At 61.4% G+C, this 27,598-nt stretch overlaps 3 protein-coding genes across 8 annotated transcripts; 2 read left to right on the forward strand and 1 right to left on the reverse strand.

The window, feature by feature from the left end:
• Nucleotides 1–682: 682 nt before the first annotated feature.
• ID1 (inhibitor of DNA binding 1) lies at nucleotides 683–1,447 on the forward strand (the record flags this gene model as incomplete). Its single annotated transcript, XM_080354547.1, has 2 exons — nucleotides 683–1,015; nucleotides 1,201–1,447. The coding sequence occupies 2 exons, from the start codon at nucleotides 683–685 to the stop codon at nucleotides 1,240–1,242; spliced, it is 375 nt and encodes a 124-aa protein (XP_080210673.1). The 3' UTR covers nucleotides 1,243–1,447.
• Nucleotides 1,448–4,506: 3,059 nt separating this feature from the next.
• Nucleotides 4,507–8,165, forward strand: LOC308046695 (bactericidal permeability-increasing protein-like; the record flags this gene model as incomplete). The annotated part of the gene is made up of 15 exons (XM_080354693.1): nucleotides 4,507–4,657; nucleotides 4,829–4,943; nucleotides 5,040–5,168; nucleotides 5,258–5,413; nucleotides 5,545–5,608; nucleotides 5,724–5,784; nucleotides 5,923–6,014; nucleotides 6,101–6,301; nucleotides 6,406–6,465; nucleotides 6,948–7,115; nucleotides 7,315–7,382; nucleotides 7,640–7,682; nucleotides 7,829–7,892; nucleotides 7,969–8,045; nucleotides 8,124–8,165. The coding sequence occupies 15 exons, from the start codon at nucleotides 4,507–4,509 to the stop codon at nucleotides 8,163–8,165; spliced, it is 1,491 nt and encodes a 496-aa protein (XP_080210819.1).
• A 1,943-nt stretch (nucleotides 8,166–10,108) lies between these two features.
• On the reverse strand, nucleotides 10,109–26,326 carry BCL2L1 (BCL2 like 1). 6 transcript variants are annotated; one of them, XM_080354550.1, is made up of 3 exons: nucleotides 26,192–26,326; nucleotides 24,665–25,327; nucleotides 10,109–10,583 (listed from the first exon to the last, which is right to left on the reverse strand). In XM_080354550.1, the coding sequence occupies exons 2-3, from the start codon at nucleotides 25,217–25,219 to the stop codon at nucleotides 10,446–10,448; spliced, it is 693 nt and encodes a 230-aa protein (XP_080210676.1). In that variant the 5' UTR covers nucleotides 25,220–25,327; nucleotides 26,192–26,326; the 3' UTR covers nucleotides 10,109–10,445. The 6 variants fall into 6 exon arrangements, with proteins under 6 accessions (XP_080210676.1, XP_080210679.1, XP_080210674.1 ...); XM_080354553.1 differs by having other exon boundaries at nucleotides 24,665–25,322; nucleotides 26,192–26,214; XM_080354548.1 differs by lacking the exon at nucleotides 26,192–26,326 and adding an exon at nucleotides 25,941–26,043.
• Nucleotides 26,327–27,598: the final 1,272 nt, after the last annotated feature.

Raw genomic sequence — 27,598 nt, forward strand, 5'->3', positions numbered from 1 at the left:
GGGGGGGACGCCCGTACCCCCGTGTCCCCGTGGGGGTCCTGGTGTTCCCGGGCCGGGCTGCAGGTGTCCCCCGCTACCCCCCCACCCCGTCGCCATGGGCACCGCCCGCGAGGCGCCGCGCTGACAGCGCGCGGGGTTTTATGAATGGGTGACGTCACGGGCCTGGCGTCTAACGGTCTGAGCCGCCGTGGAAGCGGGGGGGCGGCGGGGGGCCCGGGCAGGGCAGGGGGGCTGGGATCCTGGAGGGGGGCTGGGAGGCCTGGGCGGTGGGCAAGGGGCGAGCGGGGCTGCGGGGGTCCTGCGGGACGGAGAGCAAGCGCGGGCTGCAGGGAGCCTGCCAACCGGCAGCCCGCGGGGCAATTACCCACGTTAATGGCGGGGAAGGTGGCGGGGCGGGCGACGCCCACTGGCACTCCGCACCCCGGTGACCCCGCACCCCCCGTGTCCCCGCCACCGCCGCCCCCTCCCGTCCACTGTCCCTTTAAGGCGCTGCCCTTCGGCGGCTCGTGAATGGGGCGGGCGGGGCCGTCACCGCCCCCGCGGCGTCGCCATTGGCCGCGGCTCTCCCGGCGGCCCCGCCTCCGAGTCTGCCGCGCTCTATAATTGGCGCGGCGGGGCACGCGCTCAGCTGTCCGCTCGCAGGGTCTCGTCGCCGCCGGCACTTACCCCACCGCCACTCGTCATGAAGGTCGCTGCCGCCGTCCCCTCGCCGCTGCCCGCGGGCGCCGGCGGCGCGTTGAAGGCGGTGCGGCCCGGGGAGGCTGCCCGCTGCGGCCCGGGCCCGGGCCCGGTGCTGGGAGTGTCCCCCGGGGCGGCGGAGCAGGCGGCCGCCGCGCTGCTGTACGACATGAAGGGCTGCTACTCGCGGCTGCGAGCGCTGGTGCCGACGCTGCCGCGGCACCGGCGTGTCTCCAAAGTGGAGCTGCTGCAACACGTTATCGACTACATCTGGGACCTGCAGCTGGCGCTGCAGCGGGGCCCCCCCCGCCCCGCAGCCGCCGGGGACCCCCCCGAGGTGAGTGCGGATCCCCCGGGACCGGCTGCACCGGCCCGGTCCCGCTCTCCAGCCGGGTTTTCTGGGGCTCTCCGCTGTGCACCGCGCTGCCCCTTTCCCGGGAGTGGCCCTTTCTCCTGCCGCGTTCCTTCCCCGGGACCCTCCTGACCAGTACTGACCGTCCGCTTCGCCCTCCTTTCCCGCAGGCTCCGTGCATGCCCGCTACCGACCAGATCCTGTGCCGCTGAGACTGCTCCGGACGCGCCACGGACAGCCCAGAGACCCCGGTCCCGAGCGCTGCGGCTCGGCTGCCCCCCGGGACCTCCGCGGCCTGGCTGGGGGTGCTGCCCCGGCGGTCCCTCTGCAGCCTGGGCAGGGGGTGCTGCCCGGCAGCTGCGGGACATATCCTTCTCAGATTGCTGAGAGCATTCCCCGTATTGTATATTACAATGATGCTGGAGAAATAATATTGTTCTACAATAGCTGGAGTTTTGTTATTAAACAAGCCCTGATGACCAGATGTGCCTCTGCTTCCTGACTATGCCCCCCCAGGGGACTTGGGGGGGGTCTGGGCCCCGGGGACATGTCCCCAGAGAGTATGAAACTGCGGAGAACCCATCTGGACCAGTATGGACTGTGTGGGTGTGCTGTGGGATACTAGGACTGGCTCCAGTGGTCGTGTTCAGGATGGGCGTCTCCAATGGGCTGGTCCCAGTTCTCCCAGTGTGCTGCTATGGTGGGACACAGGTGTGCTGGGGTTGCAGGTGGTCTGTCCCAACGTGTCCCCACAGAGTCTCTCCCGGGACCTAGTGGCTCCTGTGGGGTCCATGTCATGCTTTTCCCCCCTCACTTCCCCAGGTCTTTGAGAGGGAGTGCAAGCCCCGGGGTGCTGCTCACTGCCGTCCTGCTGCTGCCCTTGTGGTCCTGGCTTGCTCACCTTGGTGCAACCCCTGCTGGTGGAGCCAGGGCTGGACAAGCTCTTGGGAACAAGGAAATTGCATCAGGGGTTGTGCAACCCCATGAGCTGGGGGTGCCCTGGGCAGCAGCACTGACCTGAGCTGCAGTGACTCATGGATGTCCTGGGGGACATGCTGCCTCCCGCAGCAGATGCGTACAGATGTCCCTATGGGTATGATGGGTCAGGCTGGGGTGCCTGGTGGGGGGGTCCTGCTGCCCCAGCCACCCCCAGGGCAGGAGGCCAGTTGGGGGCTGCCTTCCTGCTCCCCCTTGCTCCTGCATCTGGGTGTCTCTGGGGCTGGAGAGAGTTGACCAGCCCTGGCTGCAGGTTTGTGCTTCTCCATGGGTGTTTGTGGGGTCACAGCTCCATGTGCCTGTCTATGTGTGAGTCTGTGTCTTCATGTGCTGCTCGTGGTTCCCCAGCTTGGCAGATACCTGGGCAGAGGGGTGAGCAGGGGCAAGTGACTTGAGGAACCAGGACACTGCCTGGCCCAGCCAGCCTGGTCCTGCCTGTGACACAGCAGCAGGGGACACACAGGGGGGCGGTGGGCTCCACAATCCTGTGGGTGAACTTGTTAATCAGTCGTGGTGTCGCCCTCCTCATCCAGGTCCGTTTTATCGTCCCCACTGTCATATCCTCCGTCACTCCGTGTGTCCCTTCCACCTCCGTGGCTCCCTCCCGGTCCCAGCGTGCGGTGCTGCTGGGCAGTTGGTCCCTCTCCTGGTGTCCTCTCGCACTGCACGGCCTGAGCCACCCTCCCGGAGGAGCCCAGGGGGTCCTGGGACAGGAGAACCAGGGCCTGGAGCTCTGCTCGGGTTGGGGGTGCTGGGGCTCTTCCCTGCTCCCCAGCGCAGCGGCTGCATCCCCACCGTGCTCCCTGGTGCCATTCTTTCCCGTTCATTGCCAGCCATGGGAAGAGGGGCTCTGTGTGTGACAATGTGTGACCCACATCTCTGCCCTGAGACCCTGCCCAAGCTCCATGTGATGTAGCCCGGCTGTCCTCCCGCTCAGGGTACGGGGACACGGTGTGGCACTGCCACAGGGCTGCCGTGGCCCAGGCACTGCCCAGGCAGCCACAGAACAGGGGAAGGGGCTGCATGGAGCCAGCCCAGGCATGGAGCGGGGCTGGCAGGGCTGAGCCACGTGCCGGGATGCCACATGCGGCTGCACCAGGATGTGCTGGGAGCCCCAGGGACGGCCCAGCCCTGTGGGCACCTGCACCCCAACTGATCCCTGACTGTTTTGATGGACCCTGATTCATCCCGGAAGGGATTAGGGACTGGGGATCCTGGTGACGTTCTGGTCTGACCAGCCCAGCAGCCCCGGGATGAACATTGGCGTCAGAGCCGGTTCTGCTGTTTGCTGCCACACATGACCCTGGGGACATGGCAGGGCTGGGACCCACAGAGTGGCTTACAACGGGATCCAGAATCCCTGCGGCAAGGGGCACAATGACAGCCTGCCATGGTGAGTGTTGGTGCAGGGTGGGGGCACCCGGGGATGGAAGGGCTGTGGTGGGTGTGGGGCTGGGGCGGTGCTGGCTATGGGACACTGCTGGGGGCTGTGGCCATCGCTGTGTCTGGTGGCACTGGGGGTCCCAGGCAAGTGGGCAGCTGCTCTTGAGGGGTCCATAAGGTGTGCTATGTGAGGCTGTGGTCCCTCCAGTGGGGTCGTCCATTGGCCCCATGTCCACCAGTGGTGCTGGGGTGGGGACCTGTCCCCCACAGAGGGATTCCTGGTCCCCAGTGCTGTCCCTGGGCTGGATCCGGGCGGGCAGCTGGGTATGTGGCCGGTGCAGCCCATGGCACTGTCCAGCCGGAGGGGCTCACCCTGCCTGGGGACAGTCCCACCAGCGGCGGATTTGGCAGCGCAGGCGGCTTCTTCCCTGTGGCCGGGGCTTTTCAGAGGGGATTGCACAGTTCTGCTCTCGTTCTGACCTTCCCGTCACCCCATGACCCCAAGAGCTGCCACTGCGGTCCAGCCAACCTGACCCTCAATGAGGTTTGGGTGCCCTCACACAGGGTCCCCAGAGCCCTTCCCAAAGCAGGAACAGCCTTCACTCCCCAATGCAAGAGGGTCAGGCCCTGTACCCCTGTCCAGGGTGTCGCCTGAGGACTGACCCACTGTGTCCCTCCCTAGCCCTGGTGCCCCCCAGACTGGGCATGGCAGGAGGCTCTCGGGGACCCTGTCCCTGTGAGGTCCCTGCATGTCCCCACATGCCGACTATGTGCCTCCATGGGGAGCCCTGACCAGTGCCACTGGCTCCCACAGCCCCCCCAAGGCGAGGGGCCGACAGCAGCGCTGTGTGGGACCCTCCTTCCTCTGCTCCCACGATGGGCTCGAGTGGGGAACAACAGGGGAACTGGCTTCCCCTTTGAGTCACGCGTTGGGCAAGGCCGGGCTTTTGGCAGCCAGAGCACCGCGGTGTCCCGCCGCGGTGTCCCCCGTGTGTACGCACGAGGATGATGTCACCCGGCCTCCCTGTCCCCGATAAAAGTCCTGGTGGGTCTGGTGCATGGGAATAGGGTCTCTTCAGCAGCCACATCCCACAGCCATGTCCTCTGCTCCAGCCTCCAGGTCCCAGCACCATCCCCAAGGTGCAATGACGCTGATGCGGCTCTGCCTCCTGCTCCTGCTGAGTGCACTTGCCACTGCCACCAACCCCGGCATCACAGCCCGGCTGACCCCCAGGGCACTGGAATTCGGTGAGTCTCATGCTCCTGAGCACCTGTGAGGGACCTGGGCAGGGGTAGAGTGGGACGATGCCCAAAGCGCCTGGGATGGGGCTGGAGGGGTGTCCTGGACCTGGCTGCTCACCCTGCCGGCGCCCCAGCCCCTTCCCAGGCGCCCTCCCCTGAACGCCTGCTCTGCCCCAGGCCGGCAGTTGGGGCTGGAGCTGCTCCAGTCGCGGCTGCAGAAGGAGCATGAGCTGAACCTGAAGGGCTCCTACCACAGCCCGCTCCTGGGGACACTCACCTACACCGTGCCGCGGTAAGAGCCGCCCACAGGGTCCCTGTCCCTGTCCCCATCCCTGTTCCAGCCATGCCACGGGCACAGCCATGAGCCCAGGCTGTCCGTGTCACACAGGATCCACGTCCATGAGCTGCAGATGAACGACTCCACTGTGGATTTTGTGGAGGACGTGGGCGTGAGGCTGAGGGTGCAGCACGCCCGTGTCCGGCTCAGCGCTGACTGGGGAGCCCAGCTGGGTGCCATGTGAGTCCCAGGGACAGGGACGGGGACCTGGGCAGCTCAGGGTGGCTTGGGGTCACCACCAGCCCTGTGCTTACCCGTGCCATCCCCAGCCAGGACAAGGGCACTGCTGAGCTCCGCACGCGTGACCTGGCCGTGGGGTTGGTGCTGGGAGTGGGTGTGGATGGCAGCGGCCGCCCCATGGTGTGGAGTGCCAGCTGTGATGCTCACGGCACCAGCCTGCATGTGGAGTTCCACCAGGGACACAGGTGACACCGGGACCCCCACTCCCCTCCTGTCCCTGGCACATGGGGGTCCCCCAGTGCCCCTGGCTGCAGTGTTGGGCTGGGGGAGGCTGGGGCACCCCAGGGTGACCTGACATCCTCACTCTGTTCCGCAGCTGGTTCTACAACCTGCTGGCACCGCTGCTGCAGAGAGTCCTGCGGCAGGAGCTGAACAAGCAGGTGGGTGCTCAGCCCCTGCGCTGTGCTGTGTCCATGTCCCCAAACCCCAGCAGGCCCAGTGGGTGGCCTGGGGACCTGTGTTCGTGGGGTCACTCATGGCCTGATCTGCTTCCAGCTCTGCCCTGAGCTCAACAGGGGGATCGACCAGCTGGAGGCTGCACTGAAGGACATGAGAGGTGGGTGACGGGACCCCAGGGCTGGGCAGGGGGCCCAGGGGATGCTGGGCGGGGCAGTGCCTGGTGGGGTCTGTGGGACTGGGGGCTGCAGGAGGGTTGGCTGGTCTGGCTCCCCACAGCTCCTCCTTGTCCCTGCAGTGTCCTCCCAACTCGACCCTTTTGCCGCCATTGACTACTCCCTGCTGGGGCGGCCGCTCATCGCAGCAGAGCATGGGGATGTCGCCATCAAGGTAATGGCAACCGAGGTTGCCTGGGCCGGGAATGGGGCGCAGAGGGAGCTGGACTGAGCCTTGTGTCTGTCTGTCTGTCTGTGCAGGGGGAGTTCTTCAGGGTGGGCAAGTGCCAGCAGAGCCCCTGCTCACCGCTGCCCGCAGCGCTGCCTGTGCCGCTGCCTGCGGCACTGCCCGTGGTGCACGAGCCCATGCTGCTGCTGGCTGTCACCGAGTTTGTCGCCAACTCAGCCGCCTTCACGTACTTCACGGCCGGGGCCCTGCGCAGGAACATCTCGGGTGACATGGTAGGGATGGGTCCAGAACTGCCCCTCCGGGATCCCACTGGGGTGTCCCTGCACCCGTCTGTGCCTTGTGGCACCAGCAGCCTGACCCTTCTGCTGCCTTCCAGCTCCCCCGGCGGTTCCCGCTTCAGCTGAGGACCAAGAGTCTGGGGCTCTTCTCCCCACAGGTGGGCACAGGTGGGATGGGACATGGGATGGGATAGGACAGGATGCGAGTAGGGTGGGACATGGGATGGGATGCAGGAGGGACAGGGTGCAGGTGGGATGGCACGTGGAATGAGACAGGTGGAAAGAGACAGGTGGAATGGGATGCAGGAGGGACAAGACAGAGGTTGGTACGCAGGAGAGGTGGGACACAGGCAGGATGTGACACGGGAGGGTTGGAATGCAGGGTAGATGGGACATGGAGTGGGATGCAGGCAGGGTGGGCAGGAGGAGATGCAGCGTGGGCTGCAGTGGTGGTGGGACACGAGCAGGACAGGATGTGGGCAGGGAGACCGTGGGCAGGACAGGACACGTTGCCCACCTTGCTTACACCCATTGCTGGGCAGTGACGGGGCACACGGACCCAGGGGATGGTGGGGACCAGCCGGGAGCCTGGGCTGGTGGTGCCCGTGTGGCTCTGTGCCAGCCCAGCCTGTGTCTCCAGCTGCAGGAGCGCTACCCGGATCAGCCCATGGAGCTGCAGCTCTGGGCCCGCCAGCAGCCTCTGCTCTCCTGCCGTCCTGACGCGCTGCGTGGGACCCTCTTCAGCTCTGCTGAGGCCTTTGTGGTGCTGCCCAATGCCACCCGAGTCCCTGCTTTTCTGCTGAACATCGTGAGTGTCCGGGTCTGCCATGGCACTGGGTCCAGGGCATGGCCAGAGGGCTCGACTGGGACCATGCTGGGAGATACTGGATGATGCTGGTGTGACCCAGGGTTGATACTGGGTGATGCTGGGGCAATGCAGGGTGATACTGGGCGATGCTGGGTTGCAGGCACTGCCCTGGTCTTTCCATCATCTCTTCTTGCTGCAGGATGCCAATGTGACAGGGAAGCCAAGCATCAGTGGGAACAGGCTCAGGGGCACCGTGAAGCTGACGGGGTAAGTCCCAGCCCTGTGCTGGCTCCAGCCTCCAGGGGGGTCCCTGGGGACCCTCCACCACTCTCCAGCTCTGGCATTTTGCTCTCTGGGTCACGTTCCTTGTTCGGACCCTGTCCTACCCCCGGTTCTCATCTCTGCTGCCCTGGCACCGGGACTCCGGGGGCTCCCAGCCCTGCCCTGAGGCTCAGCCTGTCCCTGCCCCAGGTGGGGACAGTCCCCGTCCCTGTGCCTGGCACTCACCCTGCTCTTGCCTCCAGGCTCAGCGTGACGCAGGTGACATCGCATGTGGGCCCTGTGGAGGTGAGTGGTCGTGCTGGGGACACAACGGGGCAGCCGGGAGGAGCTTTGGGGGGAGGGGGGTCTGAGGGTGCTGCTGGTGCAGCCCTGGCATGGGGGGCTCAGCCCTGCCTCCCCCCTGCCCGGCTCAGGGTCTGCCTGTCCTGCAGGTGACGAGGCTGGAGACGCTGCTCAAGTTTGGGCTGTGGCTTTTCGGGGTGCCCTGGGCAAACAGTGAGTGCTGTCCCCATCCTGTCTCCTCCCCCCGCTGTTCCGGGGTCACCCCCTTCACATCCTGCTCTCCCCACAGAGCGGCTCCAGGCTGGCGTCCCCCTGCCCACCCTGCATGGCCTCCGCCTGCTCAACCCCCAGCTTTCGCTGCAGGAGGTGGGTGTCACCACTGTCCCCTCACACCACCGCCCCTCTTGTCCCATATGTCCCCCTTCTCACCCTGACTCCCCGCAGGGCTTCATGCTCATCGCCACAGACCTGCAGCACCAGACCTGAGACCAGCCGCTGCACGGGAACCTGCCTGTCCCCTGCTAGCCGTGTCCCTGTCACCGTCACCGGGGCCTGTGGCCGGCAGAGCCACCCACTCCCCAGTCGCTGGGGGCTCCTTGGCCGGGATTAAAGCTGGGAGTGTGGCTCAGCCTGGTGTGGTGTCTCAGGGAGCCCCTGCAGCTGGGATGGTCCCATCCCCAGCTCCATGCTGGCGCATCACTCGGTCCCTGGCTCCGTGTGGCTCCAGCTGTGCCAGGGAGAGGGGTCCTGTCCCTGTGCCAGGTCCTACAGCACCACTGGGTGCAGGTGGACGGGGCGCTGGGGCCAAGGCTGCTGGCTCTTGAGGACCAGGAAGGGAAGGTGTCACCTCAACACTGACACCATGCGGGTGCCCTCTACCCCAGCAGCGGCCGCTGTGGCTGCAGCTCCTCGGCAGCTTCCACCAGCGCCCACGGGATGGTGCTCGTGTCCGTGGCCTCCCACGGGCTCCACTCCCCAAGGTCTGGGCCATCCCCAGCAGGTGGCCATACACCACCCAGCTGGGGCTCAGACCCTGCAGAGATGATCCCCTCAACCCAAAATCTGCCCAAATCCCTCCCTCTGCCCCCCACCAAACTTCGGCGCTTGCAAAGACCACAGCAGCACCAGCAGCTCCAAGGACAAGACTTTATTAGTGGACTCACCTCCACCTGCAAAACCGAAGCATTCAACGGGATAATTCTAATTCTCGTGTTCCCCACGGAGGATCCGCTCCCGGCGCCGAAGGCGACGGGAGCGGATCCTCCGTGGGGAACACGAGCCCGTGCTCAGCGTGGCCAGACAGGACCCTCTTGGCACGGCCCCACACATAAATACAGACAGACAAGATAACAAAAATAGCATTAAAGAGTATTCACAAATGAATTAAAAACTACTCAGATATGTACAGCAAGAGCGCGGGCGGTATGTACAATAAGACAAGCCCGGATGGACAGCTGGGGCTGTTGGTGATGGTCTCTGAAGGATGAAAGGTTATTTTTTGAAGCTAATTTCAGCTCAAAGCTCAGTGGTCCCGTGTTCCCGCGGTGGCAGGAGCAGTGTGGAGTGGTGGGAGGGGAGGGGAACCGGGCACCTCTGTCACTGCATGCACCTGTCACAGCCACACTATGGGGACAAGGATCTGCCTGCGCTACAGGGACCAGCAGCAACTGGGATGGCACGGGAGAGGCCAGCGGCTCCTGTTGTCCCCAAAGAGGGGCCCCAGTGGTGGGAACGGCTCTCAGGTGGTGCTGTCACCTCCCCGGCCTTGTCCCTCCTGCCAGACCAGCCATTCTAGATCTAGCCTTTCCCTGCTGCCACTCCTGCAAATGGCAGGAGCATTGTCCCCTTGTCCCTCCCTTGTCACTCCCCCAGCTCTATCCCTGCACTCGCTGGGTGCTCTGGAGAGCCCCTTGTGTCAGGGCGGGGGCCAGGGAAAGGGCTTCCCCCCTCACCTGCCTCCTTTGCTGTCTGGAGGAAGCGTGAGGAGGGATGTGCGCTGCCCCACAGCAACCTACATTCAGAGGGAGAGAGAAGAGGATCAGGATCCCTTCACACCAGGGACAGCCCTGGGCCTGACACCATCCTCACACCTGAGACCAGCTCCCAGCAGCTGATGTCCCAGGAGAACGGGGCTCCGGAGCTGAGACAAGGACAGAGCTCATTGTCCCCAGTCTCTGCCTCTTCCTCCTGGATAAACCCCCGAGCTCTGCCCAGAGGGAGCAGGGATGGGAAAGGGACAGTGTGGGGACAGGGGAGGAACACTGTGGGGATAGGGGCAGGGACGCTGCGGGAAGCTCAGTCCCGCTCGGCCACCCACCTCCTCCCAGGCCCCAAGCATGCCCAAGATGGGGACATGGAGCCTGGTCCCTCGCTCTGGCTGGGGAACCCTATATTAGTGACACATCTACACACACGCACGCACTCACACATGCAAAAATAAGTCTGTTTATTCTCTTCAAAGTGATCTAAAGGACCCTGCAGGGCTGCGACACCTTCTAGCCAGTCCTGCCTCCAGCTGCCTGGGCCTCCCCAGCGCTGGGAGCCGTTGGCTGAAGTGCTGCATCAGTCGCAGCGCCTTTAAAACACAACGGAACGGTAATTAAGAGGGGTTACGCTAAAAGGAGCTGGCGGCACGAGAGAGAAAGCTCCGAGGAGCGGGGCACTCGCCCGAGAGGCTGCTCCCGGTGACGGTGCTCAGGAGCGGAGTGTAGTGGATGTGGCGGTGAAGGTGCAGCCATCCCGGTGCCAGGGGGACACGGTGGCGGGTCACTTGCGGCTCAGCAGGGATCCCAGCAGAAGCACGCCTGCCACCGTTGCCCCAGTCAGGAGCCACTTGTTGAAGGTCTCCTGGCCCTTCCTCACCTCGGCAGCAGCGTTGTTCCCGTAGAGGTCCACAAACCGCTCCTGCGGGAAGAGAGCAGCAGTGAGCAGGGAAAGGGGAGCACAGGGACCGTCAGTGCCGCTTTCTGGGGCTCCTTCCCCACCATGGGGCAAAGGCAGCGGGAAGGGGTGGAAGGTGCTGCCAGCAGGAACGTGGTGCTGGGGACCGGGTGGGTGACAGACGCCTTGTGCTTCCTTGCTCTGAATCATGCACAGAGGGCGATGGGGAAGCACAGGACCAGTCATGAGAAAAGTGGATGCCAGAAAGGATTTGTGAGGAGGAGAACCACGTGGGCAGGGCAGGGGACACATCACGTGCTCCAGGCTCCCTAAATCAGCATCCAGGTGTGACACAAACCATTGCAGCAGGAAAACGTAGGGTTGTTGGTGCCCCAGGTTACAGCCGAAACACAGAGGGTGTACCCCCCACTGCCCATGGGTCAGAACTTTAACAGATACTTAATGAATACCTCTTTTAGGACTAGTTTTCCTGACTCGTCTTAGAAGCAAATGGTCAAAACCCAACAGTCAGACTCTTCAGATGAACACTGATGCTAAGAACTGAAGTATGTATAATATCAAACTGCAAAGCTCCATTGCAAGCACATTTTGTAAGGTGTGCCTTACATTTTGTAAGGTCAGCCTCACAAATCCTCCCTGTCTGCACTGCTGCACCCCAACAAGACAAACACCCCATGGCCCGGCTGTCGTGGGTTACGCAGCAGCACCATCTGGATTTGTGAGTCCCTGCAGCCACAGTGGCCACACCGGGTCATGAAGCTCCTGCCTTCCCCGAGGTGTCGGGAGAGCTCGGCCAGGAATGCAGCTGCTCCAGAGCTGCCTGTCCACACCGGCCACCTCCAGCCCTTCATCGCCGGGAGCAGATTTCACCCATTCCACTGCGCAGTAAACTGCTGCAGCCCCTCAGCCTTTGAGGCAGGCAGGTGACAAGGCTGGGGACAGATGGCCTGGGCAGACGGAGGGCACAGAGAGAAAGACCACCAGAGCTGAACTGCTCCCCAAAACAGGCTTTTGGGGAGAGCATCTGCCCCCTGCACCCGTGCAGAACCCCTGGGCACAATGCCAGCCCTCCTGCTCCCCCGGGCACCTTGGGCCACCGTGAGGACAGAGCTGCTGGGGGGCCCAGGCACCATGGGGACAGAGGGTCCCCGGGCAGCCCACACCAGCTGCTCCCAGTTTATCAGGGCCAAGCAGGAGCCCCGGGGCTCGAGGGAGCGGGAGCTGCGAGCGCCAGGCTCGGGGACGGCGGGCAGCTTGGTGACAGTGGGGGATCGGCGCTGTCGCACCTCCAGCCCATCTTCCCGGCAAGTCCCCTGTTCCCCGATAAGTGAACGCAGTTCCAGTAACGCGGCTGCTCTGGGAAAGCAGAGATAAGCCCGGCTGACGCCGAGCTTGTGTCACGCCTCCCCCTGACCTCCGTGGGCAGGGGCGGCATCCCTGCCTGGCTTGGGCAGTGCTGCCTGCCAGCTGCCTCCCCACAGCCTGGGATAAAGCCACGGTGCCCAAATCCCATCTGGGATCGAGAGGCTCTTTGGGCAGGTGCCTCTCCATCCCTCCCAGACACGTGGTGCCTGTCCCCAGGCCCACAGCACAGCCCCGGCACGGTCACAGGGCCGCTCCTCACCGTGCCACACACACACCAGCCAGCTCATGTGTGGTTTTTCAGCTCCTTTGCTCCCAAGAGCTGAGCCGAGTCCCTCTCCTTGGCCACAGGCACCTGAACAACAGCCCAGGCGAGCTGTGCACCCCAGCACCTGCCACTGCTCCTGTGCCTTCGCCCCACACCATCCCGGCACTGCCGACCCCACCGCTGCTTTCACATCCCCTTGACCGTGAGGAGGTATCAGCAGACTTGGGGACAGGGCACTGCGACAACAGGGACTTTGCCAATTCACCTCAGGGCATGTGGCTGCTGTCACCTCACTCTGAATCCTCCTCAGGGATGTGACAACCGTCCCTGTGACTCCGGCCACCTACATAGAGCAGCAGAAGGCAGCTCCCGTCCCACCAGGGATGGCACAGGCTCTGCCAAGGTGCTGGATTGCAACCCAGCCCTGCAGGGACAGGGCAGGACAGGGGGTCACAGGCAGGTGCCATCAGGGACAAAGGTGAGGGCAGCTGACCATTGCTGCTGCCAGCCCCACTGCTCCGCAGCACAAAGGGCACAAAAACAGCCAGGGATGTGCTGCAGGAGAGGGATGGGAGAAGAGCTTAAACCCAAAGAGGGGATATTTTCAATTATGGCAGAGGAAATCCCTGTGCTGATAGGTGGTGACGAGCAGCACAGCAGTGACAGCCCCGCGAGCAGACTGGTGGGGACGGATGGGACAGAAGGCATGGGCTCATCCAAAACCAGCCCTAAGCATCCCTCAGTACTGGGAGATCCTCGCAACTGCAGCACACGGGAGGGAGGAGGCTGCACCTCCTGTACTACATTCTCCCTGAAAAAGCCGCTTTGCTTTGGCATTCAGTAATGTCTGCCCCACCGAGCCCCACGCAGGCTCCTCCTGACCCACGGCAGGGGATGTCCCCACTGTCCCCAGGAAGGCTGCGGAGGTGGAAGGCGCTGGCAGCAGGACCAGCCCCAGGATGGGCCCCCCCAGTGCAGGGAGCCAGGGAGCGCTGGCAGCCGCCTCCACGCCGCCTTCTCCACAGTATGTGCCCCGAGCTTGGGGAAAGGCAGTTCCAAGAAGCGTGTTTTGAAGCCCTTACTTCTAAGAAAAGGAAGTGTTTGCTGAACAAGAGATAAATGGCAGATGTTGAACCAAGAGCTATCGGGTGCTACAGACGGAGAGGGGCACGACAGGAGCCCCGTGTGGGCAGGGAGGGGACACGAGCCCCTTGGCCTCCCCCGGGAAGCGCAGTGGCAGCGGGGGCCGCAGGGGCCGCGGAGGACGCCTTGTCCTTCCCCGGGGAAGCCGTCCCCAGGAGCTGCCACAGCGCAGCCCTTGCACAACTGCAATCCCAGATGTGTCCCCTGGGCATGGTGATCGCAGAGCAGGGGCGGTGGGAAACAGGCAGGAGTGTGTCCCTCGCTGCCGGGGGGTGCGGGCTGGGGAACGGCAGCTTGTGCGGTTCCCACACCACCCTGCGCTGCTGCCGCTCAGCACCTGAAGCCCAGCGCTCCCAGTACCGATTCTGACCTCTCTGCTCTGATGTTTGGGATCTCAGGCTTGTCCAGACACGTCCAGATATTTCTGGCCTCCCCTAGTCACCTTTATCTGAGAGGAAATATTTGGAATTCCTGAGCCACTCACAAGGACTATGGTAGCAACAGCACGTCAGTGTCTCAACCATGTCTCAAGCTCCCTCCCCACGTGCCCGTGGGCTCCTTCCAGCCCGGAGAGGACACCCTGTTCCTTGCTTAACACGGTCACATCCCCTTCACCAGCCCAGGGACAGCCACGTCCAAGGGGAGAATGCTCTGGGGCGGGCGAGGAGGAAGCAGAGAGAGGTTTTGCCTACGCAAAAGGCGATCCCCCGGCTTCGCCTCTCCCCCCGCAGCGCTGGGGAAGGACACAGCGTTTTCTTGCTGGAGACTAAACCAGTATTTGCTGTGGGAACTTCCCTCCAGCTGCACGTGTACGGCAGGACATGGGGGGCCTGGAGATCCAGACTCCACCGGTGCCCGTGGTCCTGCAGAGCAGGGCGGTTCTGCAGCACCAAAGGCTCCCGACACACCTGCAATGCCCTAAATCACACCCCCATCCTAGAGAGGCACAACCACCACTAAAATATGGCCCAGTGAGGAAACACAGCACTGCAGTAGAGAGGAAAGAGAAGCAGGGCTGACCCCAAGTGCTCTGTCCTGGGTGGGAGAGCAGATTAACCAGGCAGGAGGTCCGGCTGAGACACCGTTTGCCTCCTGGCCTGGAAGCAGGACAGGGAAGACCCCAAGTTTCAGCAGCAGCAGAGGCTCCGCTGGTTCCATTCACCAGCTCTGCCCCAGCAGCTCCAGGTCCCATTCAGATCCAGTTCCTCTTTCAAGACAAGCCCCAGTGCTGGGGGAAAGAGGATTCGGTGACACCGACCCACGAGGGCTGTGATGAAACCCATGAGACACGGGTGATGAATCCCTGTCTGGTCCCTTGTGAGCCAGGGTGGAGCGGGATGGGAAGGGCGTGGAGGAGGCCAGTTTGGGTGCTCAAGACTCCCATTGCACAGGTGAAGGGTATGGAGGTCACCGAGACAGCAGCATGACGCTCTGAGAACCAGCAAAGAGCTGGGCTCTATCGGGACTATTCATGGTGAACCAGCGGCACTTGGTCCGGCTCTGACATGGAGATTTCGAGTGCAGCAGGAGCTGCAGCCCCAACTCCCGGCCAAGACACCCACAGCAACCAGCTCAGCATATACAAAAGCATTTCTACCCAAAATCTTCATGTGTTTCATCAAAAATCAGTTTGTTCTCCAAAACCTCCTGTGGGATAAGTCAGCATTGTTCCCAGACAGATCAAGGGGGTGCGGAGAGGTTAAGTGCCTTGCCCGGAGTTGCACACAAGCCAACGAATGAGCCACAGCATCTGACTCCCAACCCAGGCATCCTCGTCACGAGGCAATGTTTCACTTGAAAACAAGCCTGTTTCTGTTCTACCTTCGCCGTAACTACAGCTGTGTTACTGCTAACAGGTCTAACGCCAATCACCGGCCAGGAGCGGAGTCAGCTGGATGACCAGACATTTGTTAATGAGATATTGGGAACAGTTTTGTGCTGAGCAGCAAGACAAGAGTGGAACAAGCAAAGCAGCAGCTCAGCGCAGACCACAACAAAGCACCGACAGCAACCTGCTCCCCGAGCCCCACCGGGCTGCCAGCTCACTGCGTGGGACCGGCATATGCAAACCTGGAGGTGAAGCACAGGGGGGAAATGGCAGCTGAGATCTTTTTTTTTTAAAAAAAAGAAAACTTAAGTATTCCCAAAGGGATCCTGTAAACACAGCTCAGCGGGTCCCTACGCGCTGTGAAAGTGGAAGAGACATCCTGGAGGTTCTCCCTCCATCCTGCTCCACCCAACGCTGCAGCCACACGTGGCCCCCGCTGCCCCCAGCCCTGTCCAAAGTCCAGCATCAAAGGGGGAGCAGCAGGGACGCCGTGCATGCCCGTCACACTGCACTGTGGTGCTGGAACCAGAGGTCAACACAAACCCCGGGCACGGGGGCAAGCCAAGGAAACCTGCCATCCTAAGCAGAGGTCTTGGAGCTCCTCCAGACCCCCAGTTCACCCCGCTGGTCCCGTCAGCACCCTGGGCGGGCTGGGGAAGGGGCTCCAGGGACATGGGAGGAGAAGGGGCTCCAGGGACAGCGCCCTGGCAGGTGCAAGGGCTCCAGAGACCCAGCTCTGACTGTTATGCAAATGGTGACCTCCAGGGAAGCAGCTGCTGATCTCCATGACAATGGCACAGAATTGCCACCCGCTGGCTGTCACTGCGGCTCTGGGAGCAGGTGCTGGGGTGCTCAGGGACTGGGGTGCTTGGGCACTGGGGTGCTCAGGGACGAGGGTGCTGCCCCTGGCTGAGCTCCAGGGCTCTGCACACAGAGAAACCCGTGACCCTCAGCTATAAATGCAAAAGGGTTAAATAAATAAGCACATCCCCGCTTCACTCTCCTCCCCGCAGCCACACACGGAGCGGGGCTGCAGCCTGCGGTGGGGCCCACCAGACCTGTGGGGCTCCAGCCCAGAGCCAGCTCTTTTCTAAGCAGAAACAACCCCTCACCGGCACATTCCAGCCCTAATCCTCGCCACGGCAGCCTCCTGTCAAACTGGTTTCATCACCAGCTCCAGGGAACCTGCAATAACCCCACACCATTCAGTACAATTTCAGCATTTCCCAAATAGATGAAAGGGGCTCCGGTGACAGCTGTAACCCCTGTCCCTGCCCCGGGAGGCAGCACGAGATGGAGAGCGGGGAATTGTGCTCTGCGCTCCAGAAATCTGCTGAAACATTCATGTGTATTAAAGCAAATGACTAATCTACTTGCATCCATCTTTCATCAGCGTTTCTCCCAGCACTGAGCAGGCCCAGGGCTCCCAAAGGTGCTGAAGCCCTGGCAGGCGCTGGGCGCACTGGCAGGGATGAGGCTCCGGTACAAAGGCACAGTGAAGAACATGCTGGCTGAGTCGGATCCACTCAAGAGATTAGCACCTGCTGGGAATGGGATTGTTTTCCAAAGGGCATTAAGTGGAATAGTCCGAGAAAAGACGGTCTCTCTGATGCTTCTCCCCACCGGACAGATGGTGTCTGAGCCCCAGCAGGCAGAGCAGCCTTTGTGCGAGGGGCGCGCGCGGGGGGCAGGGACGGCTCCTGCTTTCATTTCACAGTTCTCTGGTGCCAGGTCTCTGCGCCGGACCTTGCTCGGCAGGGTCCCCCACACCCGGGGCACGAAGCTCAATTTTCACCTTGTCATTGCTCTTCCCAGACGTCACAGCTCCTGTGCAATCGTGCCCTTGTGTAACTGTGGGGAAACCTGCACCGAGGAGACGTGCGGGGCTCATGTGGGCCTGGCTGTGGAGACACGTTCCCTCCCAGCAGGGGGGTGAGTCCTGTGGTGCCAATGGCTCCCCCAGGCCCCCGACCTAACCATGAGCCTCACCCCAAACCCTCCCTGCAGGGAATGGCGGCATCATCAGAGCATGAGGCCACATACAGAGATGGTCCCCAGGGGAAACAGGTCCCCGGGAAGGGCCACCTGGTTCTCCCACATCGAGCCACTTGTCCCCAGCATCCTGGAGGAGTGGCGGCCGAGCCCCGGCGCCTCACGAGGCTGCTGTAATTCTGACACACCACTTGAATGAAAAAGGGGAAAGGGTGGAGGTGCAGGAAGAGGAGGAAGATGTGCTCATTCTGTTTTCACTTCCTGTTAGTCCACATGAAATCTCAAATGATCCAGGCCACCGAGTCCCCCACAGCAAAACCCTCGCAGGCTGGAGGGCAGGAAGCAGAGCAGGCAGCTGATGCAGCAAACGCGGGAGCGCTGTGTGGCACGAGAAGGAGACTTTGTGCTCTGCCCTGGGCTCCTCCATACGTGTTGTTGCATGAAATAATCACTGGCTGGTGCACTGGAAGCTTCTAAATGAGGTCAGTTGCTCTAATAAAAGATATTAGCTCTCTGGCAAGTTTAATACGCTGGTGAGCCAGGATGGAAGCACTTGCAACGCTGCTATGACAGTTGATTTACAGGTAGCAACACCTCATTTTCTCTACACATTAGTCAGACACTACCCAAGGCCACATACACACCCAGCTCCCACGTCCCAGCCCAAACCCCGAGCCAGCTCCCCACGGGTGACACACACAATAATGTCACGTACTGCCACCAGCTGTGCTCCTGCACCGTGCTCAGAGGGTCCCCAGCCTTCCTCAGCCTCGATGGCGGCAAAAACCAGAGAGATGTGCAATCGGCACGAGCATCATCTGGAGAACCAGGGCAGTGATGCAGAGAGCTGTCCCACTAGGGTCAACGGTGTCCAAACCAAACCAGCTCCGTGCCAGCCCAGACCTCTTCTCTGAGCTTCCCAAAGAGCCCAGCAAGGAAGAAAACCTGAGAAAACCCATCGATGCTCCTTGGGGAAGCTCCATGCGCCCCTTGAGTGCACAGTCCTACCCGCAACAGACACGGCCCTCCCAGTTCTGCCCCTTGCGCAGCCCCGGCCTGAGCAGCTCCTGTTAAAGCCCTGACAAGATGTCACGTTTCAGAATATTTGATTTTGGTCTTAAGAGCACCTGCCTGGCAGCGATACAGACAGTGAGAACCTGTCTGCTCTTTGTTCTCAGCCAGGTGGAGCACACAGCAGAGGACACCTGCCTCAGTTTCCCTTGAGCTCGGGACCAGGGCTGCGAGCTGGGGAGCTCCAGGACCGTCCTAACGGTTGAGCCTGGCCCCTCTCCCACCGGAGGCTCCTCGTCTCCAAGGCTTGTCTCCCCAAGCAGGATGCTGATGCCAGAAGCTAGCTACTAATTGGATCTACTTAAATCAGAAGCTCCGTCTGCAGACACAGCTGAAACACAAGCTTGAGCAGGAAGGAGGATAATGCAATAAATTCAAGCAGCTCTCCCCAGGGGAATCGCACATACCCTGAAACCTCCCTCTGCGCAGATACAGCCTACTACCCAGCCTTGGGCACACTGGCTGCACGCAGGCGCAAGTGGCATAGAGAATAACCACTCCAAGGTGGCTGAAACGCCGTGCTTGCCCAGCTCCCTGCTCTACTGGGAGGGACACCAGTTAGACTACCAGGTTCCAACAGTCCCCATGGCCACGGGAGCCTCTCTGGTTAATGCTCCGAATCCCGCTCCTCCCTCCTGTGCTCCCCCGGAGGCACCAGTAGCGTTGATGCGCTGGGTTTCCCATTAAAGAGATCCTGAGAGACAGCACTGGGCTGGTACACGTGAGCACGTGTCCGAGAGAAGACGCGGGCGGCTGGAGCGACACGGCTGCGCTCCCGCCTGCAGGCAGTCCTTCCCAGCGCCGCTCAGCCCTTGCATTCCTCTTTTGCTAACTAAATTAAACATGAAGATAAAATAAGCAAAATACCTAAAAATAAGAAATAAACCGAGCATTTCTACAGCACAACTAGGTCACAGCTCCCCAGCATGCAAGTTGTAGCAGCCACGGCTCAGCCCCTCGAGCCTCCCGGATTCAAAACTGACATCTCTCTGCAAAGGCTGCGTCCTGAAACCCACACCTGCTCCCCGGTGAGCCCAGCTGGAGCCATCTGCTAACGGCTGTGCCTCCCGCAGCCCGACCTGCACTCTGCCAGGCGCTGCTGCGGCCAAGGGGAAGCCCCTTGCCCCACCAACCTCGGCCAGGGCCACCACACACCCCTACACTGGCCCCAGCAAAGCCCCTGTCTCCCCCTCCACAGGGGAAAGCTCTCGCACGCCCCAGGAAAGCAGGTCCCCTCACTGAAGCCCTTGGCATCTCAAAGACGATTAGGAGTGGACTGCAGAGGGATTCTGCACTGAACACCCCTCCACACGTCCCAGCAGGTGGGGAGCAGGGAGGACGGCTAGTTTCCCTGTCCAAGGCCAGGGCAGCAAACCAAGGAGTGCCCTGGCACCGACAGCCACCACTTCCCTTTCATGCCTCCATTATCTGTGTTAATCTTTAGTTGCTCAGAACAATAGTGTTTAAGGGTAAGATCCCTCTCGGGAGGGTGGAGGAGGAGAACGCTGCTGCTTTCCTGAAGGCAAAGCCACCCCGCAGACGAGACCTTCGTGTCGCATCAGCCAGGATATGGGTCCACATCCCGACTGCTCTGGGGGTCACAGGAGGGGAAGGAGCAGCCGCCCCAGCCCCTTCCCAACTCCAATGCAAGAGCCACCATTAATCCCTCACCTCTCAGTTCAGGTGGTCTGCAACACTTGTACGACTGATACTCATCTCTTCCCCAAGCTCCTCCGGGGAACACTCCAACTCCACAGTTAGCGGGGAAAGAGCTGCTGGAGGAACACTCCTTGGAACGGCAGAGCAGGACTGGGCCCACAGCCCTCAGCAGCTTGGGGAAAATCAAAAGAGAAGCTTAAGCAAAGACCTGGAAGCACCACGTGTAGGCCACAGCCGTGTGGCCACTCCTGGGATGACCCACGTACACAAACCACACAGGAGCTCCACACAGGCCCAGGAGCACTTGGGACACGTACAGAAAACTGCAGCTTCCACAGGGGAAAAAAAGAGCCTGCTGCTGCTGAAATGGGGACAGAGTCCAGGCAGCACTCAGGGCACCCAGCTCTACTTTCAAACAGGAGCGGGGTGATCGGGACGACCGACATGACCAAGAGCAGCTGTAAACACAGAGCAGCAAGAAACAGTTTGTTAATTATTTCACAGTTCTTTTTTTAAATGACACTCCATTCTCTGGATTAAAGGACCTCGGAGTGCTTTACAAACCCGAGTTCCCAGCGGCCCCCCTGGGAGGGAACGCTGTCCCTTTTGCTGTGTTGGGCTGCAGCCAGCCCTGGGCAGTGGCTTTGCCTTCCAGGCGCCTGCTCTAATCACAGATCTGAGGAACGTCATCAAACTGCACTGCACGCTCAGAGGCAACGAGGAAAACAGGCAGGGCCCCAGAGAAGGAGAAAGGTTGAGGAGCAAGGCTCTGGGCCCTGGGTCTAGCGGCAGGAATGCTGCTGCGGGCGGTAGGAAGCGGTGGGGAACTCATTCCAATGGCATTTCCTGGAGAGCGCGGCACAGCAGCCTCCCAGGTTGCGGGCAGGGCCAGGAGTTGCCGGGATCCGCACACTGAGCCCACATCCCAGGCTGCACGGGGGACATGGCCATGCTGGGCAGGACAGCCTGAGCCAGGACGCTGCGGGAGGAACAGCCCATACTGCAAAGGGACATGAGGGAATCAGCTGGCGGGGGAAGGGTATTTTTTTCATCTCAAGCAGGTGATGACAACGGGGGCATCATCTCAGCTGCAAGGGATCCAGACTGTAAAATAATTAGAGGACAAACTGGAAAGTGATAGTCGAGCAAAGCTTTGCAGAGCACTGCTTAGGATTCAGCTCAGGGACAGCAAAGCTGCAGCTGCCACCCAGAGCCACCCCTGCTGCACATTGGCCAGTGAGTGGATCTCAAAGGGGATCAGCAGCACCGGGATATCCCCAAAAACTGACACATGAACCCGCACTGGCTGCAGGGAATCAGGCAGGATCCCTGGGCAATGGCACGAGGCCACAAAGCATTTCTGAAGAGCTGAGAATCAAAGCGTTGCTCTCAACCTGAAAACATTGAGAAGGCTGGAGCCAGAGCATAGGACGAAATCCCAGCTGCAATCTGTCATATGACAAAGGCTGAGTCACTTCCCATCATTGAAGTAAAAAAAAAAATATCAGAAAGATAGAAAATGAGTTTGCTATATTGACATCTTCTAAGGGTTTTCCCCAAACAGAACCGCAAACTTCCAGTCCACTACAGAGCGACTCGACACGTCTGTCCAGCACACCAAGCACACACAGCCTGTCCTCCTGCAGCCTGGCCCAGCATGTCAGGATTCAGATGTCACAGACCGGTGACAAAGATGCTCACTGCTCAGTCCTGGCCTGACAGAGCCCCTTCAGGTGGTCCCCACCACATGTACCGCAAATGGGAAACCTCTGGCCTGTGCCCACAGATCTGCCCCCCAGAACCCCCCTTCAAATCCCTCTCTGGATGTGGATTTGCAGGCAGTAGCTGCTGCTCACGTTCCTCTCTCCAGCAGATTACACACGGTCAGTGCACCTCTGCCTGCCGGGCGCTCCTGCTCGTCCTGCGCTCCCCCTCCTGTGCTCCCACTCACCAGATCTCACCCCCAATGACTCCCAATGCCCACGGGATCGCTGTTTGAACTCCACAGCTAGTGGAATCTGGTCCTGACCAAAGCCACTGCCCCAGGGAAGCCTCCTCTTTGGCTCTGATGGCTCAGCAAGGCAGTAGCTCTCTTCAGCCCAGGGCTGGTTATTAAATGCCCCCCTTGGGTTCTTCTTGTTTGTTTTCGCAGTGCCAGATTGCAGAGAAGGCGGCAAATCAATGTAGAGCCAGAAAACATGATAAAATACACCCATGTTAATACTACATAGCGAGATCTACCATTTCCCCCTCGCCTCAAAAAATGGTTTCTCAAGAAAACTGCTACAGCCCAGCATACAGCAGCCTTCAGAGGCCCCTCCGAAGGCAAAGGCACACCCCGCTGCCATCCTACGCTTGCCTTTGTTCCACTGGTGGGGAATGAAACAGCTTCCTACGCGAGCGGGCTGTGCCACACTTGTGATGGAGCTGCGCTCCTTCCCTCTTTCAGAGGGGCTTTCCAGGAAGAGAAACACTGCAGCACTCTAAAACACAAACCACCTGGTCCCTGCCATGCAGACCTGCCAGAACTTGCATCCTTCTCAGCAGGACCTGCCTGCTGCACCTCCTGGGAGAGCTTTGTTTGCATGGGACAGGCTCTAACAGCTCCGATGCACCAAACAGGTTCGCTGTGCAAACAGGGCGGCAGGAGGGGGACCGCTGGGTCACAGCAAGCGCAGGGTGGCACTCGCTCGGTGCGGGGAGAGTTGGCAGCAGGCCAGCAGCTCCCTCCCCGCAGATGCCAGAGCACAGCGGAGCATCCCCATGCACATCCCATGCGCGAGGCACTCGGGACCTCCCGCTGCACTGGCCCTTCCCCAGAGTGCATGGCTGTCCCTGAGAGGGGACATGTGAAACCTGCGCGTGGAGGGAAGCCACGGCTGAGATGTCAAACAAGCATCAGGTTGGGGTTTGCAACAGGCTGGCAGCAGTCGCGCTCTCCAGCCCTTTTTCTGGTGGCTGGTGGGGTGGGACTGCCTGCACTCTGGCCTTTTCATCCTGCCCAGCTCCCCCTCAGCCCCAGCAGTGAAGTCAGAGCCCCGTTCAAGGTTAGGAGAGGAGAGCGAGGCCACTGCCAGGGTGGGAAGCGCGGCGAGCGGTGATCTTCAAAGCAAGAGCTGGTGGGCGGGTCAGAGGGAGAGGAGTCCTGACCCTTCCGCAATCTGTTGAACAAATATTTGCTCCAAACAATGAATTTACAGACAGACACAAAAAAATTGAAGTCTTAACCATGATGGTGGGGGTGGGGAATGGAGGGAGGAGGTATTTCATTCCCCACAAGCAGGGACCAGTGATTTTCCACCAGTGATTTAATCTAAATCCCCCAGAGAGTTCATTTACAAAAAATCAGATTGCATTATCGCCTAGGTCTCCAGGATACAGCCCAATCCGTCACTAACAGCAACAGCCACACTAGCTTGGAAACCTCAATTTGATCACTCAATTCCAAGACTAATCTGTGGCTTTAAAAGCCAAAGCCAGAGGGAGGGGGAAGGAACTCGGCTTTTGACCAGGGTTATCTGCAGGATGAGAGAGCTAATGGGCCAGACACAGCGGGCGGCACATCCCGGGTTATTCATCGAAACCGAAGGCTCTGTCGGAGCAGCCCCACCCAGGCAGAGCCCCAGTGCGGCCGCATTCCTGGAATTCCTGCACCCTGCGTGAACCTGCTCCCTCTCCCTGGCTACACCGGCTCCCCCTCTTTTCTGGGGTCCCTGGCACCGCTGGGCAGGCACCCAGAGCTGAGGAGCTCCCAGGGGCTTCCGTGGCTTTGCTCTGCCAGGAGGGTGCAGAGCACAGCATGAGGCTCAGAGGTTCCTGCCCCCCCAGATGCAGGGGCTGCTGAAGGGGCTGCTGATGGACTGGGAGATGGAGGGGGCTGGGAGGGCCAATTCCCCACCGTTTAGATGCTAATACCTGACAGCGTGAACTCTTCCCACTGTGCACCACTAAAGGTTACACCAGCAGGGAATCACTAAAATGTAGAAGTAGAAAGAAAACTCAGGCATCTGTAGGTCGTGTACCTCCCGCTGGCAGTCCCAGGCAGCACCGTGCAGCCGGACCCGGCATCTCAGGAATGCTTCCTGCAGAAATGCTTATTCATGTTAATACCTCAACGCCAGGGTCCTGGGCTCTGCTGCTCGGGCAGCCGGGAGCGTCACTCCCTGCCAAGGAAGAGGCAGCTGCAGGTTGAGCAGCTCCCCAGCTCAGTGCCGGCTCCTGCTGCACCATTTACACAGACCCAGCAGCTCACCCACCCACATCTGCAGTGGGATTCACTGCACCGTGCGCATGGCCGAAGGCAAAGTCCTGTCTCCAGAATGAAGAAGTGGCTGTTAGCCTGGCAGACCGCAGGCCAGCCCACCAGAGCACTGTGCTGGGAGAGGAGGAAGCTTCGCTCCCTGCTGGTAAATGCCCGAGAGCAAGGGCTGCTCCCGCTTGAAGAACAAGCTTGGATGACATTAGATTTCCAAAGGCTCTTGGAAAACAGGTCTTTTACATAACATCCAGGGAGAAGAAGAAACAGGGATGGAGAAGGACACATCTGAGCATAAGCTGTGTCACCACGGTGAACTGACCCTCTTGGGGCAGAGGGTTAAGGGCACAGAGGGAAAGACCACAACCCTCTATCTCCCTGCAAGGTCTAGGACATGCAGTAGCCCAAACATTGTGGGGAGCTGTGCTCCGGTTTGACCAGCCACACTGCCAGCCTGGAGCGAGGGAGGACATGGGCAGCCATCCCCACCACGCAAGAGTTCTTACCCATCCGCCATTCTCCTGGATCCAGGGGTCTAGGTGGTCGGTCAAGTACGTGGTCATCCAAGACACAATGCGTCCCACCAATACCCGCATCTCCTTGTCAACGCTCTCCACACACAACGCTCCTCCGAAGGAGAAGAAAGCCACGATGCGGCCCCAGTTCACTCCATCACGGAAGAGTTCATTCACTACCTGCTCAAAGCTCTGATACGCCGTGCCAGGGGTGATGTGGAGCTGGGAAGTGAGGTCGCTGAACGCCCGCCGGTACCTCAGCTCAAACTCATCCCCCGCCTCCCTCAGCGCCTGCCTCACGTCGGCTGTTTGAATGATTTCGTGGACTTCGAGGCCGCTCCGGTGCACGGCAGCTCCGTTCACTACGTGGCTGGGGGGCGGGTGCCAGGAGGGGCTCCCGTTGAGGACGCCGTCCATCTCGGCTTCCTCCGCGGCAAAGTCAGTCCTGTTCTCATCCTCCTCCTCCAGCTGACTCCAGCTGTATCCCTTCTGCGAGAGCTTGTAGGAAACAAAGTCAATCACTAACTCCCGGTTACTGCTGGACATTTTCACACCTGAGACACCCTCAATGAGTCCATGGTCCAGAGCACAAGCAGATCAGTGCTTAGCAGGTCCTGACTCCGCTCTTCTTCACGACCGATGGCAACATCTGACCTTTGCATAGACAAACGCCAGAGGAAAGAAGAAAGAAACGGTTAACGCCATAGCTCTTACATGTGCCCGTGCCATTAACACCGATAGCTTATCGTTAGACTGAGATCATCCCCCGGCTTTATGCAGAGACTTAGGGTCACCAGATTGAAGCCGCACAGAAAACCCACTGCGACGCCCCCCTCCCGGGAAACCGGCCCCAGGGACCTCCCCAGCTGGCTCCGAGCAGCCCTTGGCCACGGGTCTCACCGGGTGCAGGCGCTGCCTGCCGGGCCGGGCCGGACCGGGGCGGAGGCGGCTTTCGCTCTGCTGGGGCTGCGGGCCGGGCCCAGCCGCGCTCCGCCAGTCCCGGAGGCGGCACCGCCCCCGCCCGCCCCGGCCCCGCCCGTTAAAGGGTCCGGCTCCTCCACCCCCCGTTGCCGGCGTTGCCCAACGGCGGCCGGCGGAAGCGCTCAGGCAGCGTTGCCCAAGGGTTACGGCAGCCCCGTGCGGGGCCTGGTTTGCCGGTAACAGCGGCGCAACCCCCCCACCCCGTCTGGAAACGGCTCGCCACCAGGATCGGGCTCGCAGGGCACGGCCTGCCCGGGGCTGCCGTCGCCTGGCCCTGCGTTCTTACGGGAGCGGTTCCGGTGGCGGCGGTTACCGGGGGCACGCCGGGCCGTGCAGGGGCCGCCCCCCCGGCCACCGTACCCGCACGGGGCGGGGCGGCGAGCACGGGGCCCGCGCACGAGGGCCCACACGGCGCCCGCCCCTCAACCTCCAGCCAATCACCCGCCGGGAGAGCCCGGGGGGGGCGGGGCACGGAAACGGCTTCTCCCATTGGTTGATCCGCACGTCGCTCACGGCCTGCCCTACCCCGCCCCTCACCTCGGCGGCCGGTGGAGGGTCCGGCTTCTTCCCGCTCCTGCCCCGCGGGCCCGGCTGGCAGGGACGCCGGGGTCGCCGGAAGCCCCGCCGGGGCTCGGCCCGCTCAGCAGTCCCCGGGCTGCCTCCACATCGCCCGCCGAACGGCCGCTGTGCTCCTGGGCCGCGCCGGGGGGGTTCTGTGGGGTGGGAGGGGGCAGGAGGGGGCGGTGCGCATGCGCAGAGCGGGCGGGGCGGGAGCGTCCGTTAAGCGGGCGCGTGCGCGGAGCGGTTTGTGCTGGTGCGCAGGCGTGCCGGCGGAGGATGGGGCTCTAGCGCCGCCTGTCGGCAGAGCAGTGCCCGGTTCGCCGAGCCTGCCGTCTGCCTTGACGCTACGGGGAGCTTTGTGCCGCACTTGGGGTATGTAATGTCGCCGAGAGGGCACTTTTCTCCCTGGCAGTGCTCGCTGGAAGGGGTGGGTGGTGGCATCCGCCTTCCCTGGGTCAGGCAGTCAAGGGAGCAGCCGGCACCGGACACGGCGGTGAGCGAGCGGGCAGGCAGCCTGTGCCGGAGCGGGAGAAACAAAACCCTGCTACGCGCTCCTTGAAAACGGCCGGGGACCCGCCCACCGCCCGCTGATAGGCCGGCTCCCTGCCACACGCGCAGCGCTGCCTCGTGTGATTGGCCGGGCCCGCGCAGCGCCTTGTGGGAGTTGTGGTTGCGGGGCGCTGCTCTCATAGACTCGTAGCAGCGTTGCGGTTGAAGAGACCCTCAGTGTCATCCAGTCCAACCGTTAGCCCGACTCTGGTACTGAGCCACGTCCCTGAGAACCTCGTCTAAACGCCTTTTAATCCCCTCTGGGCGTGGGGTGTGTGTTAAATTCTAAACCTCCCCTGGCACAACTTGAGGCCGTTTCCTCTTGTCCCATCGCTTGCTACTTAGGACCAACACCCTTCATGCTCCAGCCTCCTCTCAGGCAGTTTCAGAGAGTGAGAATGTTTCCCCTCAGCCTCCTCCAGGCTGAACAGCCCCAGCTCCCTCAACCACTCCTCATTAGACTTGTGCTCTAGCCTCTCAGCAGCTTTGTTGCTTCCTCTGCACTCCCTAGTACCTCAATGTCCTTCTGATGATGAGGGGCCCCAAACTGAACACAGTATGCAAGGTGCAGCCTCACCAGTCCCTGATGTTTTTATGTATTCTCTATGTATACATTTACCAGTTGCTAATACAGTTACAGACACATTTCCCATCAGCCTTTGCGGCTGCGCAGGGCGGGGTTTGCTCATCCGGGTCCTCTCCTCTCCTGGCAGCCCGCCCAATAGGCACCCACCGAGGGTGTGTCCTAGGCGCTGATTGGTTGGTTCGGACCGACGAGCTCCGTTTAAAATCAGTTAACGGTGGCGGGTCGCGCCGGGCGGTTGCGGCGCTGAG

Source organism: Nesoenas mayeri, assembly GCF_963082525.1.
Source record: "Nesoenas mayeri genome assembly, chromosome: 16".
NCBI classification, from domain to species: domain Eukaryota; kingdom Metazoa; phylum Chordata; class Aves; order Columbiformes; family Columbidae; genus Nesoenas; species Nesoenas mayeri.

Bases quoted from the DNA above. Each gene is read 5' to 3' on its own strand.
- BCL2L1 (XM_080354550.1), bottom strand. From the start codon at position 25,219: ATGTCCAGCAGTAACCGGGAGTTAGTGATTGACTTTGTTTCCTACAAG. The intron at 10,584-24,664 runs GTAAGAACTCTT...CTCTTCCCGCAG, and splicing joins TCCAGGAGAATGGCGGATGG to GAGCGGTTTGTGGACCTCTA.